This window comes from Felis catus, chromosome B3, assembly GCF_018350175.1.
Source record: "Felis catus isolate Fca126 chromosome B3, F.catus_Fca126_mat1.0, whole genome shotgun sequence".
NCBI classification, from domain to species: domain Eukaryota; kingdom Metazoa; phylum Chordata; class Mammalia; order Carnivora; family Felidae; genus Felis; species Felis catus.
Window position 1 is genome coordinate 70,304,221 of NC_058373.1, and position 18,703 is coordinate 70,322,923.

The following is an 18,703-nucleotide window of genomic DNA, read 5'->3' on the forward strand; positions in this document are numbered from 1 at the left end:
ATGACCTGAGCCGAAGTCGGCCGCTCAACCGACTGAGCCACCCAGGCGCCCCGAGGAAAATATTCTTAATTTCCACAATCATCATTTTATTACTAATGGGTCATGAGACTCAGTCATCCACGGCTGTCTTCTTTTACTGCCAATTGCTTTCTTCTTTTCTCTTCATCTAATAAGTCTGATGATGATGATACTTAACTTGGTGGAGTGTATCAAATTTAAAATTTTATTGGGTTATGTCATTCTCATTTATTTTACTTAAAATATACTCATTTACTTTAAATATAATAAATGTGCAATATTATATTAGTTTCATGTGTACAATAAATTGATTCAGCAGTTTTATGCAGTACTCAATGTTCATCAGGATAAGTATAGTCACTGTCACCGTAGAATGTTATCTTTGTGCACTGTTGATGGGAATGTAAATTGATGCAGTCAATGTGGAAAACATTTTCATTTACTTTTATTACTTGAAATGAAAATATTATGAGACACCACAGAGAATCACTTGAGTCTCATACATTATCTTCCCTACCCTTTTGAGGAATATTAATCTTAGTGTTGATTAACACCTTGATTATTGGGATCACTGTTTTCAGATAACTTAATATGCTTTTCTATTAAATCAGAGGTATGAGGCACTGAAATGGCTGGTGACTTTTTATTTTCAGATCAATGGGAATTTTTTTTGTTGCCCTTGTTGGAGTTATTTATTGAGAACATGTGAAGGAGGGGACAAGAAATACATTTATGAAAGTTATTAAAATTTAGATAAAAATCTATTATAAAAGCATAGATTTTGAAGTTAGAGTTTGGATCTGATTTTTGGTCTAGTACTTGGAATTTCTGTGGCAATCATTAAATTTTATAATGCTGAGTTTTCCATTGAGAATAATAATATGCCCTATTTTCATCATTGTGAAGTGAAGAGAAAATACATGCTAAGTGCCTCATCTGTGGTTAAAACTCAATAAATAGTTATTTCGAATCTCATTTAGTTTTCAAAAACCTGAAAATTACAACATACATGAATGGAATTATATTGGAAAGGTTTGTGTTTGGATACATAATTCAGGATGTTTTATTGCATATATATGTTGTGTAGGGAAGGATTGCCAGTTCTCAAGATGTGGCTTATATTTCATACAAAATCGTATACCTCAGTGTCTTCGGATGATGGTGGTGGCAACAATGACCATGATGTCTTTCATGATTGTAATGTTTCAGTTAAAAGGTCGATCTGGGACTCACATGCTTCTTCTTTATTTTTCTTATTGCTTTTCTCATGTCTTTATTCCTGAATGTGTAGATGATTGGATTTAAAAGGGGAGTAAAAATGGTGTAAAACACAGAAAGGATCTTATCTATGGAGATCTTGCTGAATGGCCATATGTAGATAAAGATGCAAGGTCCAAAGAACAGCACCACCACTGTAATGTGGGTTGAGAGAGTGGACAAAGCCTTGGAAGACCTGGTGGAGGAGTGACGCTGGACAGTAATTAGAATGATGCTATAGGAGATGAACAGAAAGGTGAAACAGAACAAAGCAAGTAGTCCACTGAATGCAATGACCAATAGCTCCAGGATGTAAGTGTCAGTGCAGGCAAGTCTGATGACCCGAGGCAGATCACAAAAAAAACTATCCACAACATTGGGACCACAGAATGGTAAAGTTACTGTGAACACCATTTGGCTCATAGTGTGTACAAAACCAGTGGTCCAGGAAAAAAGTGCAAGTCCAATGCAAACATGATGGTTCATGATATTTTTGTAATGGAGAGGTTTGCAAATAGCAATGAATCTATCAATTGCCATGGCTACAAGCAACATCATCTCACTTCCACCTAAAAGGTGAAGGAAGAACATCTGGGCCATGCAGCCTTTATAGGAGATAGCCTTATATTCACTAATTAGGTTACAGATCATTTTAGGAGTAGCAAAGGAGGCCAGGGACATATCAATAAAGGAGAGGTTGGCCAGCAGGAAGTACATTGGAGAGTGTAATTGAGGGTCCAGTTTTACTACAAAGATAATCATGAGGTTACCTAACACAGTGACTACATAGATAATGGAAAAAAACAAAAACAAGCAAAGCTGTAACTCACGAAACTCTGTGAGGCCCAGCAAAATAAACTCAGACACCATGGAATGATTTTGTTTCTCCATTTGTTTGGTTGTTGGCATATGGTACCTAAAAGCAAAAACAAAGTGAATTAAAGTCTATGAGTTAAAATTGAGAGATGTAATACATATTCGCTTAACTTTGCTTCCCATCATCTACTGAAATGTGCAAAAAAAATCAAGTGTTGAACAACACTGAATCCAAATTTTTTAAAAAGAATAAATATAATTTCTTAGCAATGGTTATGAGGAGTTTCTGCCATAAACCAAGATGTTTGAAGAAAATTGAAGCCAGCAATACATAACTCATATCTGCACTGATCTTAAGAAAAGTGAGTATCTGAGTTGGTGAGAGAATTTAGAGATTCTTTGCCTCCTTTTTAGAATATTTGGTATAGATTTGTTGGTCTCCATAGGAAAAGAAGAAGATGCTTCCATCTCAAAATCTATTTCCACAATGCATAATAGTAAGGGGCATATCAGTGAAGGAGAGTCCAGCTGTTTTCTAACTGAGAGGCAGGACTAAAAACAATGAAATTAAGTAGATGGAATATAGAACATTGAGAATCTAAGGGTCAGTTCGCAAGCTGTTGCTGAAAGTCAGATGAGCAGCAGCAGTATAAACCCTAGGAGGTTTAGACATTTGAGTCTATGGTTGGCCACATAGAGATGGCTTCTCACCTTCTTTTTTCTGTAAGGTGGAAGAAAGGCTTAGATATGTGGGTCTTCTCCAAAGCACTCTGACTTTACCTCTGGGCCTATGAATTGAGTAGATTGGAAGGTACAGTGCTCAGATATGGCACACATGGATGCTTGCTGCTGGCTTCGCACTGCCTCACTTAATTTATTTTCTCTGTCAAGTGGCTAAATGTCCTAACAGATTTAGTATAACACCCATATCATTTATATATGGATGGTATAATTGTAGAGCTCTGATAAGCAAAAGGGGATCTGTAGGGAATACATCTATGTGGTTCTAGATGACATCCATGTAAACATGAATAATGGCAGCCATAATTTTTGAAGCAAGGTATCGAGGCAGATATATGATAGGTATCTACAAAAAGATAGTAATAACAGAACAATTTTTTTGAGGCTTGAGAAAAATGTGACATCTGAAAAAAACGAAAAAAAGTGGGGAAAAAAACCCACAAAAGAGTTTATATCTGACTGAGACCTCATTCATAGAAAAAGACACAATTAGTTTTAAATATTTTGATATTTTAAATATTTTGAAATATTTTAAGAATTTGGATAGTATAAGAAAAACATAATTAATATATTCATACTATTTTTCAGAATTGACAAATATTTGTATTTTATAATTTTGCTTCACAATTTTTAAATAAAATAAAAACTACTGGCATAGGTAAAGTTCACTTATCATCTTACTGTTTTGTGTGTGGCTTATTAAAAATGAAAAAATGATATCCTATCATAACAACATTTTGTGAATAAAAATTTTATTTTTACTGAGGAATTACTATTATTAAATGGTACAACCATCAGTTTGTTCTCAGTTTGTATTTATAGGTCTGATTCTACTTTTTGTTTCTTCATTTGTTTTGTTTTTAGATTCCACATATAAAAGAACATGCTGATGTTTGCCAGAGGGAAGGGAGTGGGAGGATGAGCAAAATGGGTGAAAGGGAGTGGGAGGCACAGGATCCCAGTCATGTAGTGAATAAGTCAAGGGTAATAAAAGGTCAGCACAGGGAATATAGTCAATGGGATTGTAATAAGGTTGTATGGTGACAGATGGTAGCTACACTTGAGGTGAGCTTAGCATAACGTATAGATTTGTGGAATCACTATGTTGCACACCTGAAACTAATGTAATATTGTGTGTCAACCATACTTAAGTTTTTAAAAATGGTGCAATTAATGTATATCTATATGTTTATTTACATGTGAAAGACTTTTTCAAGATTAAATAACTAGAAGTAGAATTACTAGGTCATTTTCAATTAATCTAATAATGTCAAATTCTCAACAGATGGTTGTACAAATTTACACAGACACTTCCCTACAAATCTTGGTATTTTGTTAACTCTCATTCCAACTACTATTTTTTGTCGGAATTAAAAAATGGTTCAGTATTAGAAAACTCTAATTAACAATATTGAAGAGATAGGTAGACAACATCATTTTAGTTGACAACAAAATACCCATTAATAAAAAGATATATTAGGTTCATGAATTGTAAATTTGCCGATTCTTAATTTTAAAAAAATTTAATATTTATTTATTTTGAGAGCGAGAGAGAGAGACTGCAAGCAAGGGAGGGGCAGAGAGAGAGGCAGAAAGAATCCCAAGCAGGTTCCACACTGCCAGCACAGAGCAGACGTGGGGCTCGAATTCACAAACCATGAGATCATGACCTGAGCAGAAATCAGAGATGCTTAACCAACTGAGCCACCCACGTACCCCTATGCCAATTATCTTTAAATTCATGTGTATATTCAACATAGTCCCTATGTCAATCCAAGGTGAGTTTTGGAAATCCACAAGTTTATTCTGAAATGTATATTGAAATGCAAAAGTCCAAGATGAGCCAAGGCAATTTAAAAAAAAAAAATTTAATGTTTATTTACTTTTGAGACAGAGAGAGACAGAGTATGAATGGGGGAGGGTAAGAGAGAGAGGGAGACACAGAATCCGAACCAGACTCCAGGCTCTGAGCTGTCAGCACAGAGCCCGATGCAGGGCTCGAACTCACGGATGGTGAGATCATGATCTGAGCTGAAGTCAGACACTTAACTGACGGAGCCACCCAGGCACCCCAAGCCAAGGCAATTTTGAAGAACACAGCTAGAGGATTTATACTATCATATGTCAGGGACTACTTTGAGCTATATAATAGAGTTTGATGTTGGCTCAAAAACCTAACATTAAGCCAATGAAACTGAAAATAGTAGAAAAGCTCTACTTGATGATGACAGCAACAAACAATATAGTAAAAGACATTTCTGGAGAGGCAAACAGAATTATTCAATGGTAAGCCAGGAGGGTTGTACTGTAAGAAGTTAACTGGTGCTGATGGCCCTTCTTTAGAAAAAGAAGCTCTTCCTGATGTCAGAATTCCACACTATCAATAAATGCCAGCAGTTGGCTTTATAATATTCTCCTGAAAAGCTAACTTCAAAATTCGTATTGCTTACCTTCTGAGGTTTGACATTTTAATCTTTTCTCCTGAGTTTGTTCTCAGGTTTGCCTGATTAAAACACAGAGTAGGGAGCAGGTGAGATCACCTTCCTAGGCCCCATTACAAGGCTGTATGCAACAGTGACCCAGCCTCTGTCCACTTCTCCATGAAATGAAAGAAGGAGAAACTTTGCCAGATTTTTACTTATTAAGTTTTCCTATGAAATCTTGCATTTTTGACATGTGACTCTGCCATGTGAGATTGTGGTGTTTGCCTTCATGCACTACTTACTGTGCAAATTATAGAGTTACAGCATTTCAAAGAATGAGGACCCAACACAGGAAGAAAAAGCAAAATACAACAGAAAGGCTTGTTCAGACCCACATATAAACTCATATGTAACTGTAATATATAACAGAAATAGATTTTGGGATAAGTAAGGAAAATATTCAGCAAATGCTGATGAGGCAACGAATTTGCAATCTGGGATTGGAGATCAGATTCCCAGACTGATTTTCCATGTGAAAATAAATTTCAGAGATGTTAAAGATTTATTTCCCTAAAAATATAACTTCTATGAAATGAAAAGCAAACACAGGTAAATATTTTAACATCATGGAGCTGATAAAATATTTTAGATAGGATACAAAAACTAGAATCAATGAAGTTTAGATAGGATGCAAAAACTAGAATCAGAGCTGACTTTCCGAGAGTGAAAATAAAAAAAGTGAACATACAATAAGAGATGAGAATATATTTTCTACAAATGTGGCAAAGAGCTGTTAGTTCTGATTCAAAAGGAAAGGTTAAGAAAGAGTGGAAAAGTGGAGAAATCATCTGGATTGGCAATTCATAGAAGTAGAACTATAAATATCTTTAAACACAAAAGTGTTCAACCTTATTGATAATTAAAGAAATGCAAGTAAAAGTAACAAAAGAATGGGAGTTTAAGAATTCCTTTATACCACTTTTTGTATTTTGGCATGATATTCTTTTGGAGAAATTTGGTACTAAATTTTTTATTTGAGTTTTGTCACATTATTATTCTTTAAATTTTTTTTTAAAAGTTTATTTATTTTTGAAACAATGCGAGACACAGAGTACAAGCAGGGGAGGGGCAGACAGAAGGAGACGCAGAATCTGAAGAGATCCAGGCTCTGAGCTGTCATGTCAGCCCAGAGCCCAATGTGGGGCTCAAACTCACGGACTATGAGATCATGATCTGAGCCGAAGTTGGACGCCCAACCAACTGAGCCACCCAGGTGCCCCAAGTTTTGCCACCCTTTTTAAAAGAACCTTCAGTTCTGTGATTTTTAGTGTTAAGTTTCCAAAGAAAAATGGATGAGTGTTCATTATCCTATTGTCTTTAATAACCTAAAATTGGACAGCTCCTCCAATACCCATCATTAATGGCATGACTTCAAATAGAAATCTAGGTTCTTCAGTCAGTTAAGTGTCCGACTCTTGGTTTAGACTCAGGTCACAATCACACGGTTTGTGAGTTGGAGCCCTACATCAGGCTCCTCACTGCAGGTGTGGAGTCTGCTTGAGATTCTCTGTCTCCTTCTGTCTCTGCCACTTCCCCTGCTTGCATGCTCTCTCTCTCAAAAATAAATAATAAACTTAAAAAAATGGAAATCTAAATGTGGTCTTATAGAAAAATGTATTAGATATATTATTAAATTTAAAAATGCCATTATATTTTGAATAGATTATTGTAGCACGTTGTGGAACATTATGCACCTATATACAAATTTCATACAAATCTCAGAGAAACATGGATGCATTAAAGTATCAGGAGTGCTTGCTTACTTCCGGTATATTAGCTTATAGACTTAATGCAGATTCTAATTTTTATAAGGCAAGTTCTATAAAATAAAATAAAGTTGAATTAGATTATAGCCCTGGATAAATGCTCACTAAAATGTAGTTGGTATTTAGCTAAGGACTTCAAATCAGAAAATCATTTATCTTAATATAGCTCTAAAGGAACTTAAAAAATGTGTAAATAACTTGCTGCTTGTGATGGTGATAGGCTATGCTGGTTTATCATCTAATACCTAAAACATTCAGAGGTGCAGCAGCACTAAGGTTGATTTTATGGATTCGGCAATCTATTACAGACAGCCATGGTTGCAAACACGTTCTAAATCACATATCTGCCTTTGACAAAGCAACTTTACCAAGAAAGATGGGAAGATGTCTTCTGCAGTCTTTTCCCTTCAGCCTTTCTAATATGTCCTCTAAGAATTCCTAGGAAAATTCTTGAAAAGGAGAACAATAAGGGAGACACATCTATTGACATTTAAATACGTTATAAAGCTAAAGTAATGGAATGATACTTTACCTTCTTAAGAATAGATAGAATAAATAAAAGGATGTGAAAAACCTGAGACTTTAGTAAAAGAATCATATATTAAAAATATGCTGTTTAGGATAAAGGTGGAATAACTTGGGAATAAATAGGCTGGTGAGCTACATAAAAATGAATTCAATAAAATGTCTTAAATAAAAATGAATCCAAATATTTTAAATACTTAAATAATAGTTCAAGCAATAAAGGATATAGAGCAATGTAGAAGTGAATTATATGCTTTGTTGTATTTTATAATATTGGCTTGGGATCATGAACAATAGAAACCACAGAAGTTAGTTAAGTGAAATGAATAAGCTCTCTCATACTTAAAAAACATAAGCAAAATTCTAAGACGCAAAAGCTGAACTGGAGAAAAATAGGCAAATGTTTCTATTTCATTAATATCAAATTCTTGTAAGTCAATACAGAAAATTTCAAGAACCCTATATAAAAATAAGCCAAGGTCAAATACAAAATGTTTAAGAAAAAATATATATATAATGGTTGAATATGTGAAAAAGGGAGTGTAATTTCAGTAAAATATAGCTTGAGGTCATAACGCATCAAAGTGTTTCAGGGCTTTGCATTGGGTGCTATAATTATATACCTGATTATATTTTTCTATATTTCTTGATTGATCACAAATATTCTTATTAAACATGTTCTCCATTTGAAATTGCAAAATTTTTTAAATACATAACTTTATTTAATAAAATGCATACGTAGAGATATCTTTAACGTTTCTTATGCATACCTTTTTATTGCTTTGGGAGTTGTGACTGAAAGTCACTGAGGCTCTGGAGTTTTTCACTTGCCCCCACTTCCTTCCATGTTCTTTTTTTATGTCCCCGTTTTAATGAAGGAGAACTCCCTTTTATTTTGAAACTGCAGAAGACCAAATGAGGAATATGTCAATTAATGACCTTGGGAAAACCTTGCATCTTATAAATGAATTCCCTCGGGAACTAAATGCCATCATTTGGCAAGCTAGATTATTCAGTATCTCTCTTTAGTGTGTAGATTTTCCCCATAAAAAAGAGACAGAAAGAACCATTACTAACTGAGCGATATAACCATGTTCCCACGAATAGACACACATATACAAACTGTGTCTCTTTAAAATGTAATAAGTTTGATTTTTTGAAAGTCCAAAGTAAGAAGAATTTAGAAACATAAGAGATAAAATTCATTGTATTATATTTCACTTTATTACATAAAACTCTTCATAAAACTTTGATGGCCACATAAAGCTTTCTTTAATCCTATCATCTGAATAAAGGTGAAGAGTACCAATTTAATTAGAAATAACTGATTCCTCAGAGTCACATCTCTCTGATACCTTTTTAATTTTTCTCTATAATTAGTTCCTCTTGGATTTGTGAGCTCTATTGTTACTGCATTGTGCCAGATACTTCCTGGTTAAAATGAAAGCAATTTGCTATCGTTTACTTGATCTCTTCCTTGTTAAACAACAGCTGACTAATTTCTTCTTTCTCACATTGGACTGCCTGTGTTTATGAAGTCAACTAATGGCCTGTACAACCACCTATTTTGCCTAATCATGCTAATATTTCAGTAAACAGGTTGGTCAATAGTGTCCCAAAATACTTTATTGTTGTCATCTCTGAATTGATTACTTCATTCATTGATTACTTCATACATTTGTAGCTTAGACACTTAGGAAAATAACACTTATTAATGGGGCTTATGTATTATTTCCAACGCTGCTATAGTCATTCTTGTATATTTCTTATGGACATAACCACTCATTTCTCTTGGATACATACCTTGGAGTGAAATTACTGGGTAATAGGGTAGGCATGTCTTTTAGAAATTACCAGAGGACTCCAATGTGGTTGTACCTATTTACACTTCCACAGGCAATGTGAAGAGGTCTAGTTGTTCTACATCCTTACCAGACTATGGTATTGTCAAGACTTTTTAATTTTAGCATTTTTGTTAGGTAAATTATAATCCTCACTGTGGCTTAACTTATATTTCCCTGATTGTTCATAATGTAGAACATTTTTTCATATGGTTATTAATTTTTTGAATATTTCCTGTTGTGAAGTATCAGTTTACCTCCTAGTGTCCAATGCTTATGAGTACTTGCCAGGAGAGAGAGGAAAACCAAGAAAACCTTTTAATGTTTTATTTATTTTTGAGACAGAGAGAGACAGAGCATGAGCAGGGGAGGGGAGAGAGAGAGGGAGACACAGAATCTGAAGCAGGCTCCAAGCTCTGAGGTGTCAGCACAGAGCTCAATGCAGGGCTCAAACTCACAAACCATGAGATCATGACCTAAGCTGAAGTCGGATGCTTAACTGATTGAGCCACCCAGGTGCCCCACCAAGAAAACCTTTTAACTACAGGGAACAAACTGGTGGTTACCAGAGTGGAGGTGGATGGGGGGGATGGGTGAAATAGGCAATAGGGATTAAGGAGCACATTTGTTGTGATGGACACCAAGTGTTATATATGGAAGTGTTGAATCACTTTACACCTGAAACTAATATTACACTGTTATTACCTAACTGGAATTTAAAGAAAAACTAAAAAAAAAGAAAGAAAATTAAAAGGTGCATATACTAGAGAAGACATTTCAAATATGTATTTCTAACAATTCTCTTATTTTCAAAATATATGAAAAACACAATAATGTAATATTCACAATGTATGGTATTGTTTTGGCACAATTGACATTTTAGGCTTGATAACTCTCTTTTGTGGGAGATTGCCTTGAGCATTGTATGATATGTAGCTGCATTCATAGCCTCTATCCATTACATCCAGTAGTAGCCCTGACACCCAAAAAGGTCCCCCGATGTTACCAAATGTCCCTTGGTTGTGAACCACTGATATATCCCATTGGATCAATAATAAATGCAAATATAAGGATATAGATTTAGAGTTATTGTGTTATGTGCAGGTTTCATGCTTGTAGTGATGTCTCTGGTTCTTTTTGTTCTCTGCCATATAACATTCCACTCACAGAATTCCCCATTAGGATCTCTTGTAAGGCTGGTTTTGTGGTGATGAACTGCTACAGTTTTTGTCTGGGAAAACTTTCCTCTCTCCTATTATAAATGACAGCCTTGCTGGATAAAGGATTCTTGGCTGCATATTTTTCCTAATCACCACATTGAATATTTCCTGCCACTTCCTTCTGGCCTGCCAAGTTTCAGTAGATAGGTCTGCTACTACCCTTATGTGTCTACCCTTGTAGGTTAAGAACTGTTTGTCCCTAGCGGCTTTCAGAATTCTCTCTTTATCTTCGTATTTTTCAAGTTTCACTATTATATATCCTGCAGAAGATCGATTCCTATTAAATCTGAAGGGAGTTCTCTGTGCCTCCTGGATTTCAAAATCTATTTCCTTCCCCAAATTGGGGAAGTTCTCAGGTATGATTTGTTCAAGCACGCCTTCTGCCCCTTTCTCTCTCTCTTCTTCTGGAACTCCTATGATATGGGTATTATTACATTTCATTGAATCACTTAGTTCTCTAATTCTCCCCTCGTGTTCTAGAATTTTTTTATCCCTCTCAGCTTCCTTTTTTCCCCTAATTTTATCTTATATTTCACTTATTCTCCCCTCTGCCTCTTCAATCATTGCTGTCACTGCCTCTAGTTTATTTTGCACCTCATTTACAGCATTTTTAAATTCATCATGACTATTTTTTAGTTCCTTGATCTCTGCAGCAATATACTCTGTTGTCTTCTATGCTTTTTTCAAGCCCAGCTATTAATCTTATGACTATTATTCTAAATTTTTGTTCAGTTATATTGTTTATATCTGTTTTGACCAATTCTTTAGCTGTCATTTCTTCCTGGAATTTCTTTTGAGAAGAGTTCTTCCATTTCATCATTTTGGCTAGTTTTCTGTCCCTTATGTGTTTTAAAAACTTGTTATGTGTCCTGCACCTGTGAGCACTACTGTATTAAAGAGGGGTCATACATTGTCTAGGGCCTGGCCTTTCAGCAGGTGTTTGTTAGAGTGTGTTACTAGCTGTCTGTTGTTGTGAGTCTGGTTGCTTTATCTTCCTACTTGTAATGATGTTTCAGGCCCTACACCAGGTGTGCCTTGATTTGTTTGTTGAAGTAACCCTGGAAAAGAAAACAAAAAAACAAAGAAAAAACAAAAACAAAATAAAAACAAAACAAAAACCCAAAACACCAGCAACAACCAAACAACAGGGTGGGGGTGGTGTTGATGGAAGAGCCCTTATCCCATACAAAGAGAGAAGTGACCCGGGTGAGGAAAAAGAAAAGAAAATTGACCAGGAAGAGAAACTATATAGCTTAATCCAGAGAGAGAGAGAGAGAGAGAGAGAGAGAGAGAGAGAGAGGAAAATTCAGAAGGAGATACAGAACAGGTATAAAGAGAATAGATTAAATATGTCTGGTTGAACAAACCAACAACCAGAATAACCAGACCAGAGGAGTGAAGAAATAAGGAGGAAAGGAAAAAAAATTATATATATAGATATATATACACACACATATATGTATATATATACATATAAATATATGTATATATTTATAAATATATGTATATATATATAATACATGTAATATATATACATATATATAATAAGAATTGTCCAAGAATAAATCAGAAAATCCAAAACCGCTGGGCACCCTGGAACCAATGGCAGCACTGTTCTCGAGGAGGGACTGTTTCATTGGCATCAATCCTACTCCAGTAGATACACAGTTACCAGGCAAGGAGGGGTGTGTTTAGTGTAGGCTGGTCCCGCCTCCACTGTGGGCCCGCTGTTCATTCCCTGAAGCCATCCATACCTTGTTGGTGATAGGGAGAAAAGTGACACCCCAGTCTCTCCTCCAAGGACCGGCTATCCCAAACCATTCTGTTCAGGCTGTCCTCACAGTGCAGTGGGCCTGAACGAGGCAGTTTGTCCCTCTCCGCTGACTCCTGCGCCTCCATGGGACTCAGTTGGGACTTAAACCCTGATGTCTTTAAGGTTCCTACTCCCTTCGCCTGGTTTCGGGGAAGTGCCACTCCTTTGGCCGGTTATATAACTTCTTCCCACAGCACTCCAGGCAGAGGATTGCTTTCTCCCTCTGCAGACTGTGTCTCTGGACTAGTTACTGAGCCCTGGGCTGGCTCCCCTCCTCCCCAGGTGCGCAAATAGGGCAGCCGGCCCCACTCCAGAGAAAGCCCTGCAGTTAGAGATTGGATCTTTCTCCCTCTCCGTCTGTGGTTTTTCTCTTGTCCATATAAATACTTCCACAATCTCTCTTTCTCTTCCCTTTGGCTCTCTGCACAAGGGGATCCTTCCTATCCGTGTCTACACTGCCCGTTTTATCTCTCCCAGTTTGCATTCACACACCTATGGCCTGCCAGTTTGTCCCTGTGGGCCCCTGAAGATGTCTCTGTCACGTCATAGCCTGGATTCTTGGAATTCAAAGTCCTTTGGCCTCAACTCTGCTGTGTTTAAGGGACGAGAGAACTTCAGGTTCCTCTACTTTGCATGTTGGATCTCCGTCCCTATATATAACCCTAAAATAGGCATTTTTTAAATAATCAGGGAATTTACAGGATGACATAAACATGAGAAAAAAAATAGAAATATTAAAAAAAATCAAATGGAAGTTTTAGGGCTACAAAATACAATATAGAAACCAAAAAAATCCATTCGAAGGACAAAGGAACATCAACAACAAAAATCCCTGGATAGAAAATAGATACAGTTTGGAGCACCTGGGTGGCTCAGTCAGTTAAACGTCCAACTCTTGATATCGGCTCAGGTCATGAATTTGCTGTTCCTGAGACTGAGCCCTATGTGGAGTTCTGAGCTGATAGCATTGAGATTGCTTGGGATTCTCTCGTCTCCCTCTCATTCTGTCCCTCCCCCCACTTTCAAGATAAATAAATAAATAGTTTTTTAAAAGTTAAAAAGAAAAGGGGCACCTGGGTGGTTTAGTCGGTTAAGTGTCTGACTTCAGCCTGGGTCATGATCTCGCCATTTCTGAATTCGAGTTCCATGATGAGCTCTGTGCTGGAGCCTGGAGCTCAGCTCAGAGTCTGGAGCTTGCTTTGGATTCTGTGTCACCCTCTCTCTCTGCCCCTCCCCTGCTCACATTCTGTCTCTCTCACTGTCTCTCTCTCTCTCAAAAATAAGTAAACATTAAAGAAAAAAAATTTTTTAAGTTAAAAACAAAATAAAATAGAAACAATTTAAGCTAAAGCAGAAGCTAAAACATTTGTGGAAAAAATTAACAGAGCCTCAATGACCTATGGAAAATGTCAAATGATTTAACACATGTGGTATTGGATTTAGGGATGACAGGAAAAAAATTTGAAGAAATAATGTTTAAAGAACTCGAATAAAAAGTATAAATTCACAGAACAAAATTAGGTTTGAATGCCTCAGGAAAAACAAAAAAGAAAATCACTTCAAGACATACAATAATTGCTGAAAATGAGCAATTTATAAAATATTAAAATCTGTCAGAGAAAAAAGATACATTTTATACAAAAGAACAAAAAATTGATAACTCTAGACTCTTTTCAGAAACTATGCAAAGTATCTTTAAAATATAAAAAGAAAAAACCCTCTCAAACTAGAATTCTATACCAAAATTAAGGGTGAAATAAAGACATTTTCAAGCAAATAACGATTACATATTTCATGGCCATCAGAAATAATAAATAAAGCTGTAATGACAATTTATTGCATTTATAATATGTACAAATAAAATGATGACATGATAATATAGTACAAAGGGGAGAAGCAGTAGAGAAGTTCAGTATGTTATATGTGAAATGGAATAATATTATTTGAAGATACTAGAATGTGATAATTTAAAGTTGTATAATATAAACTCTAGAACCATGAAAGAGAGAAAATGGGGCTGGAAAGACAGAACAACCGAATGAAAGAAAGAAGAAGGAAGGAAGGAAGGAAGGAAGGAAGGAAGGAAGGAAGGAAGGAAGGAAGGAAGGAAAGAAAAACAAAGTAGTTAGCTAAAATAACCATGTATGTGTAGTGGCTAATAACTTGGACGGCCCAGGTTTAAACCATTTTATTCCCTCTTGGTCAAATTAAAACATGCTCCTTGCTTATTGATGTAGTTTGCAAAATGAAGGCCATGTTATTGTTTGTAAATCAACCACTTTAAGTCCTGAAGACAGTAAAACTGAGGAAGAGGAAATCTGTATGGTGGATGCTGTCAAGTACCCTTACTTAGCATTGCAGGAGGAATTAGGTTCATGGGCCAATGACACCTTTAGATGTTGATAGTCTCTTAAGCCAGGGGTCTTGCTATAGGGGCAAGTATACTGGCTCTAGGTAATTGGAAAATAAAACTACTCTCACTTCCAGCATTCAGTCATGTAAACATTTATGGGAACTTAGAGGAAGATTAAGACAAATCATACAGAAACCACCCAAAAAAGTCCTGGTGCTAGCCAGGAGATTGGAATGTTGAGGTTTATGTCAAATGGTTTAGGTATTCCTGAACTAGCTACTGAGGATAATGAAATAAAATGACATGGAAATATCCAAACAGAGAAAAGGTGGGCATACTTCTCTCATACCCATGGAAGCCATTAGTGTGAACACTGTGGGCTTAACTCAGCATTCATAGGAAGAAACCACCTACTGATGATTTTAGGCAGATTTCTCTGAAGTCAAGGGTCTGCACAAAACCAGCAAATAAATCATACTGGACTCCTTCCAGAAGCCCCAGTGGTCTAAAAACAGGGATTCAGTAGAACTGACACCTACTCAGCTCTAGGATTTGGTTATCCTTTTGTTAGTGAGACTTCTTGCTCAACTATAGACCCCAACAGTTATATCGCACTTTATTAGAACATTGACAATGAATGAAACATTCCAGTCCCTTTATCAGAAAAGCCCTGATAGCAATGGAATGCCTAGAAGACATCCCCCCATATCCCCTTCCTTGCTCATGATCAGGGGCTAAACATATACTGACCTCATCTGTGATCACATGCTCCCTGCCTTCTCTCCTGCATGTAACTCCCTAAACCTGTCCTAAAAAATTCTAGGTGTCCACCTTGCAAGCAGAGAGCTCAGTTGTTAAGGCTTGAGCCTACCAGTTCACACAGATATAGGCACCTGGAACTAAAATTTTCCCTCTTTTCTAAACCCTTATCTCTTGAGTTATTGTTTTCTCTTGCAATGAGTTTATCCAAGTTTGTTTAGCAATAATGTTTGCAAACCCAGCCAGGACCTATTCTTTCAATCTGTCCAGCCACCTCAGGGTTCTCTGGGACAGAGCAGTTGGCCCCATCAGTTCATTAGGGCTCACCCACTGATTTCCTGAGTTAATGGCTGTGATGCATGGTTTCTTACCAATCTTACAGAAGCAGCCAGCGAAAATACAATTAAAGGTTTATAATATTGGAGAGTCTATCAGTGTATTTCATGTAGAACAGTTCCTCTGATCAAGAAAGGCACTTTGCTTTTACTAATCTACAAAAGGGACCAAAGGAACATTGGATTATCTGGCTATATCATATTTCATATCACATTTGGAACAGTGGTCTCATTAAACACAGAAACAGAAATTCAATGTTACTTTAAATAGGCATGGAAAGAGGCATGAACATATGGCTAATAGATTGGATAGATATATTTTTCAATTGGATATGAAAGAGAGCCAAGGAGATACTCCACAGGAAACATTTCTTAGAACCAGAGGTGGGACTAAGGAAATGGGGAGACTGCAGTTCCCCAGCTTTATATCTTTGTATCTTCTGTTTTGATAGACCCAGTTATGCTTATAATAATGCCAGGCATAAGTGTAATATACAGTAAAAGGTAGCTATGTGTTTGTGATTGACCTTTTTTAATACTCTTCAAGTAAGTTTTCATTTTGGAACATTCCAGACCTGATAGTGGTTTTATAGTCCTCTGCTTAACTGTTGTTGATAGTAAAACATGTCAATTTCTATAAGTGTGCAATGCCATAAAAAGTTTTCTCTGTTGTCATTCAGGGGAAACAACATGGCATCTTTAATAATTCCCATTGGTATTTATCATCAGTTGGGTATTGTTAGGTCTCAAAATACATCACATCTATATTACTACCCTCTCAATATATATGACTCTTTATGGAGAAAATAGAGAAAATATTAACATTTGTCATTATTTTAGGGAAATACTATTATTTTTGGAAAGAGAACCTCTCCAGGTTTCAATGTGTCTGACTCAAGTAATGCTCTGAAACACTGTAAAACTGGTAAGTTGTAGGGGAAGCTTTAACATACATTAAAAAATATAGAACCATTTCTAGATACTGAGTTTCAATCCCGTTGTTCATAGGTAGAGTCAAATGTGAAAAGTTCTTTAGGTGAACACCATGATAACATTAGAGAATTCTAGAAGGCATTATCATTCTAGTTGTCATACAAATACAGCATATTTTCCTTATAAGTGTGACAGTATGGGGCAAATTAAATAATTGAGTACACTTTGATATACTTCAAGTGATGTTATTTTCCATTTATTAAAGAATTTTCATGTCAAACTTCATAATGTCCATATCATTACTAATATACATTTGAGAACATTTCCAATCCATGCCAAATGGTGATGCCTCAAGAAGTAGGTAGCTGAATGAAATCTTTGCTTTTTTTCTTTTTTTCCAAAGAAATGTGTTATTCCCTGTGCTTATAAACCTACTAGACCTAACACTTCAATTTATCCTGTTCTGTTAAGCAAACAAACAACAAATATCAGCTCAGATGACTAGTATCATGTGGACAAGAATATGATTTTTGGCAAAACTAAGCCATAATAGATTTTATTTCATATTCTTCTGTGTTAAGATTACAAAACTTTTTAAACATTCATTTTAATGGAATAAATTACTCATATATTCTCAAGTAGTTTGACAGATTGTGCTCTGTAGATCAAGCAACTTGTAGACCAATCACAATTTGTCCTTTTTCTTCATAATATGATGCCTGTGATCTGTGATTAAATTTCTACTTCTAGTACTCAGCTCAACTATATTTTCTGCATGGTGAGTCTGTGTCTTAGAATTAAGAATCAAATGTTGATTTCATTTGTTTTTTATAAAATGCTGTTTATATATCTTTCTCCTCAGCCATTTTAGAACAGTTTGAAAGTTGTTTACAGTAAAAAGAAAGCTAAAGAACTTTGTTTCTATGGGAAGGGGGGATGCTGGGCAGATAATCAAAATGATTCCCTTGAAAACATAAAATTTTTCTTTTTACTCTGTCACCCCTTGCCTCTTCTACACTTGTAGGGAGTGTGTGGGAGAATGTGTATGCATGTGTGTCTATGTCTATGGTTTAGAGTAAAAACTAATATGTAAAAATGTACTGTAAACAAATATTACAGATTGGTGCAAGTTACACTATCAAAGCAGAAAAAAACATAAAAAGTAGAAAAATTCTTTGACTTTGAATAAACCTATCTTTTCTACAGTTATCACTAATGCATTATTCCAAAGTTTTTCTCTTTAAATATCTGTCAGCTTTCACTCACTTCATCAACATCTCTATTGATAACCCTTGTAACATTATGGAGAATATAAGAATAATTGATCTATTTTCAAGGAGCTTAAAAGTGATCTGGGGAAAGAAGAATCACAACACCAAAAATGAGAGACCTTGGATTAGAACAAATTTCCATAGCTCTTATTCTAGTGTTCCTTCAATTTCAGAATATTTACACCTAATGCACATGGTATACCTAGTGAATAAGTAAATGGTAGAGCACATGAAATGGACCGTAAATACACTGGAAATTGGTATGGGTTTTATAAAAGAGAGGCCTCAAGGTGTCCTGAAGGATATGGCTATATGGACAGGATTTGTCTACCCAAAAAGAAGAAAACATGTACGGATAGAAAAAAAGAAATGGACGGGGAATACAGAAAACCACAAATTTGTTTTTTTTACCAAAACAGAAGTTGTATTTTGGCACTATAAGAAAACAATACTGGATATTTAGAGTAGATGAGAGGCTGATTGTGAAGGACTAGGTGAACTTGGGTATTGATAAGGGAGTTAGGTAATTGTTGTTTTTTTAAGGAGACACTGATAGGATGAAAACAGAATTC

The 18,703-nt window shown here is 35.8% G+C and overlaps 1 protein-coding gene across 1 annotated transcript; it reads right to left on the bottom strand.

Annotated features, from left to right (window-relative positions):
• Positions 1 to 13,142, bottom strand: LOC101095178 (olfactory receptor 4K13-like). Its single transcript, XM_023256231.2, has 3 exons — positions 12,422 to 13,142; positions 8,377 to 8,507; positions 1 to 2,191 (listed from the first exon to the last, which is right to left on the bottom strand). The coding sequence occupies exon 3, from the start codon at positions 2,182 to 2,184 to the stop codon at positions 1,228 to 1,230; it is 957 nt and encodes a 318-aa protein (XP_023111999.1). The 5' UTR covers positions 2,185 to 2,191; positions 8,377 to 8,507; positions 12,422 to 13,142; the 3' UTR covers positions 1 to 1,227.
• Positions 13,143 to 18,703: the final 5,561 nt, after the last annotated feature.

What these genes read in the sequence shown, in the direction of transcription:
- LOC101095178 (XM_023256231.2), bottom strand. Translation starts at nt 2,184, where the DNA reads ATGCCAACAACCAAACAAATGGAGAAACAAAATCATTCCATGGTGTCT.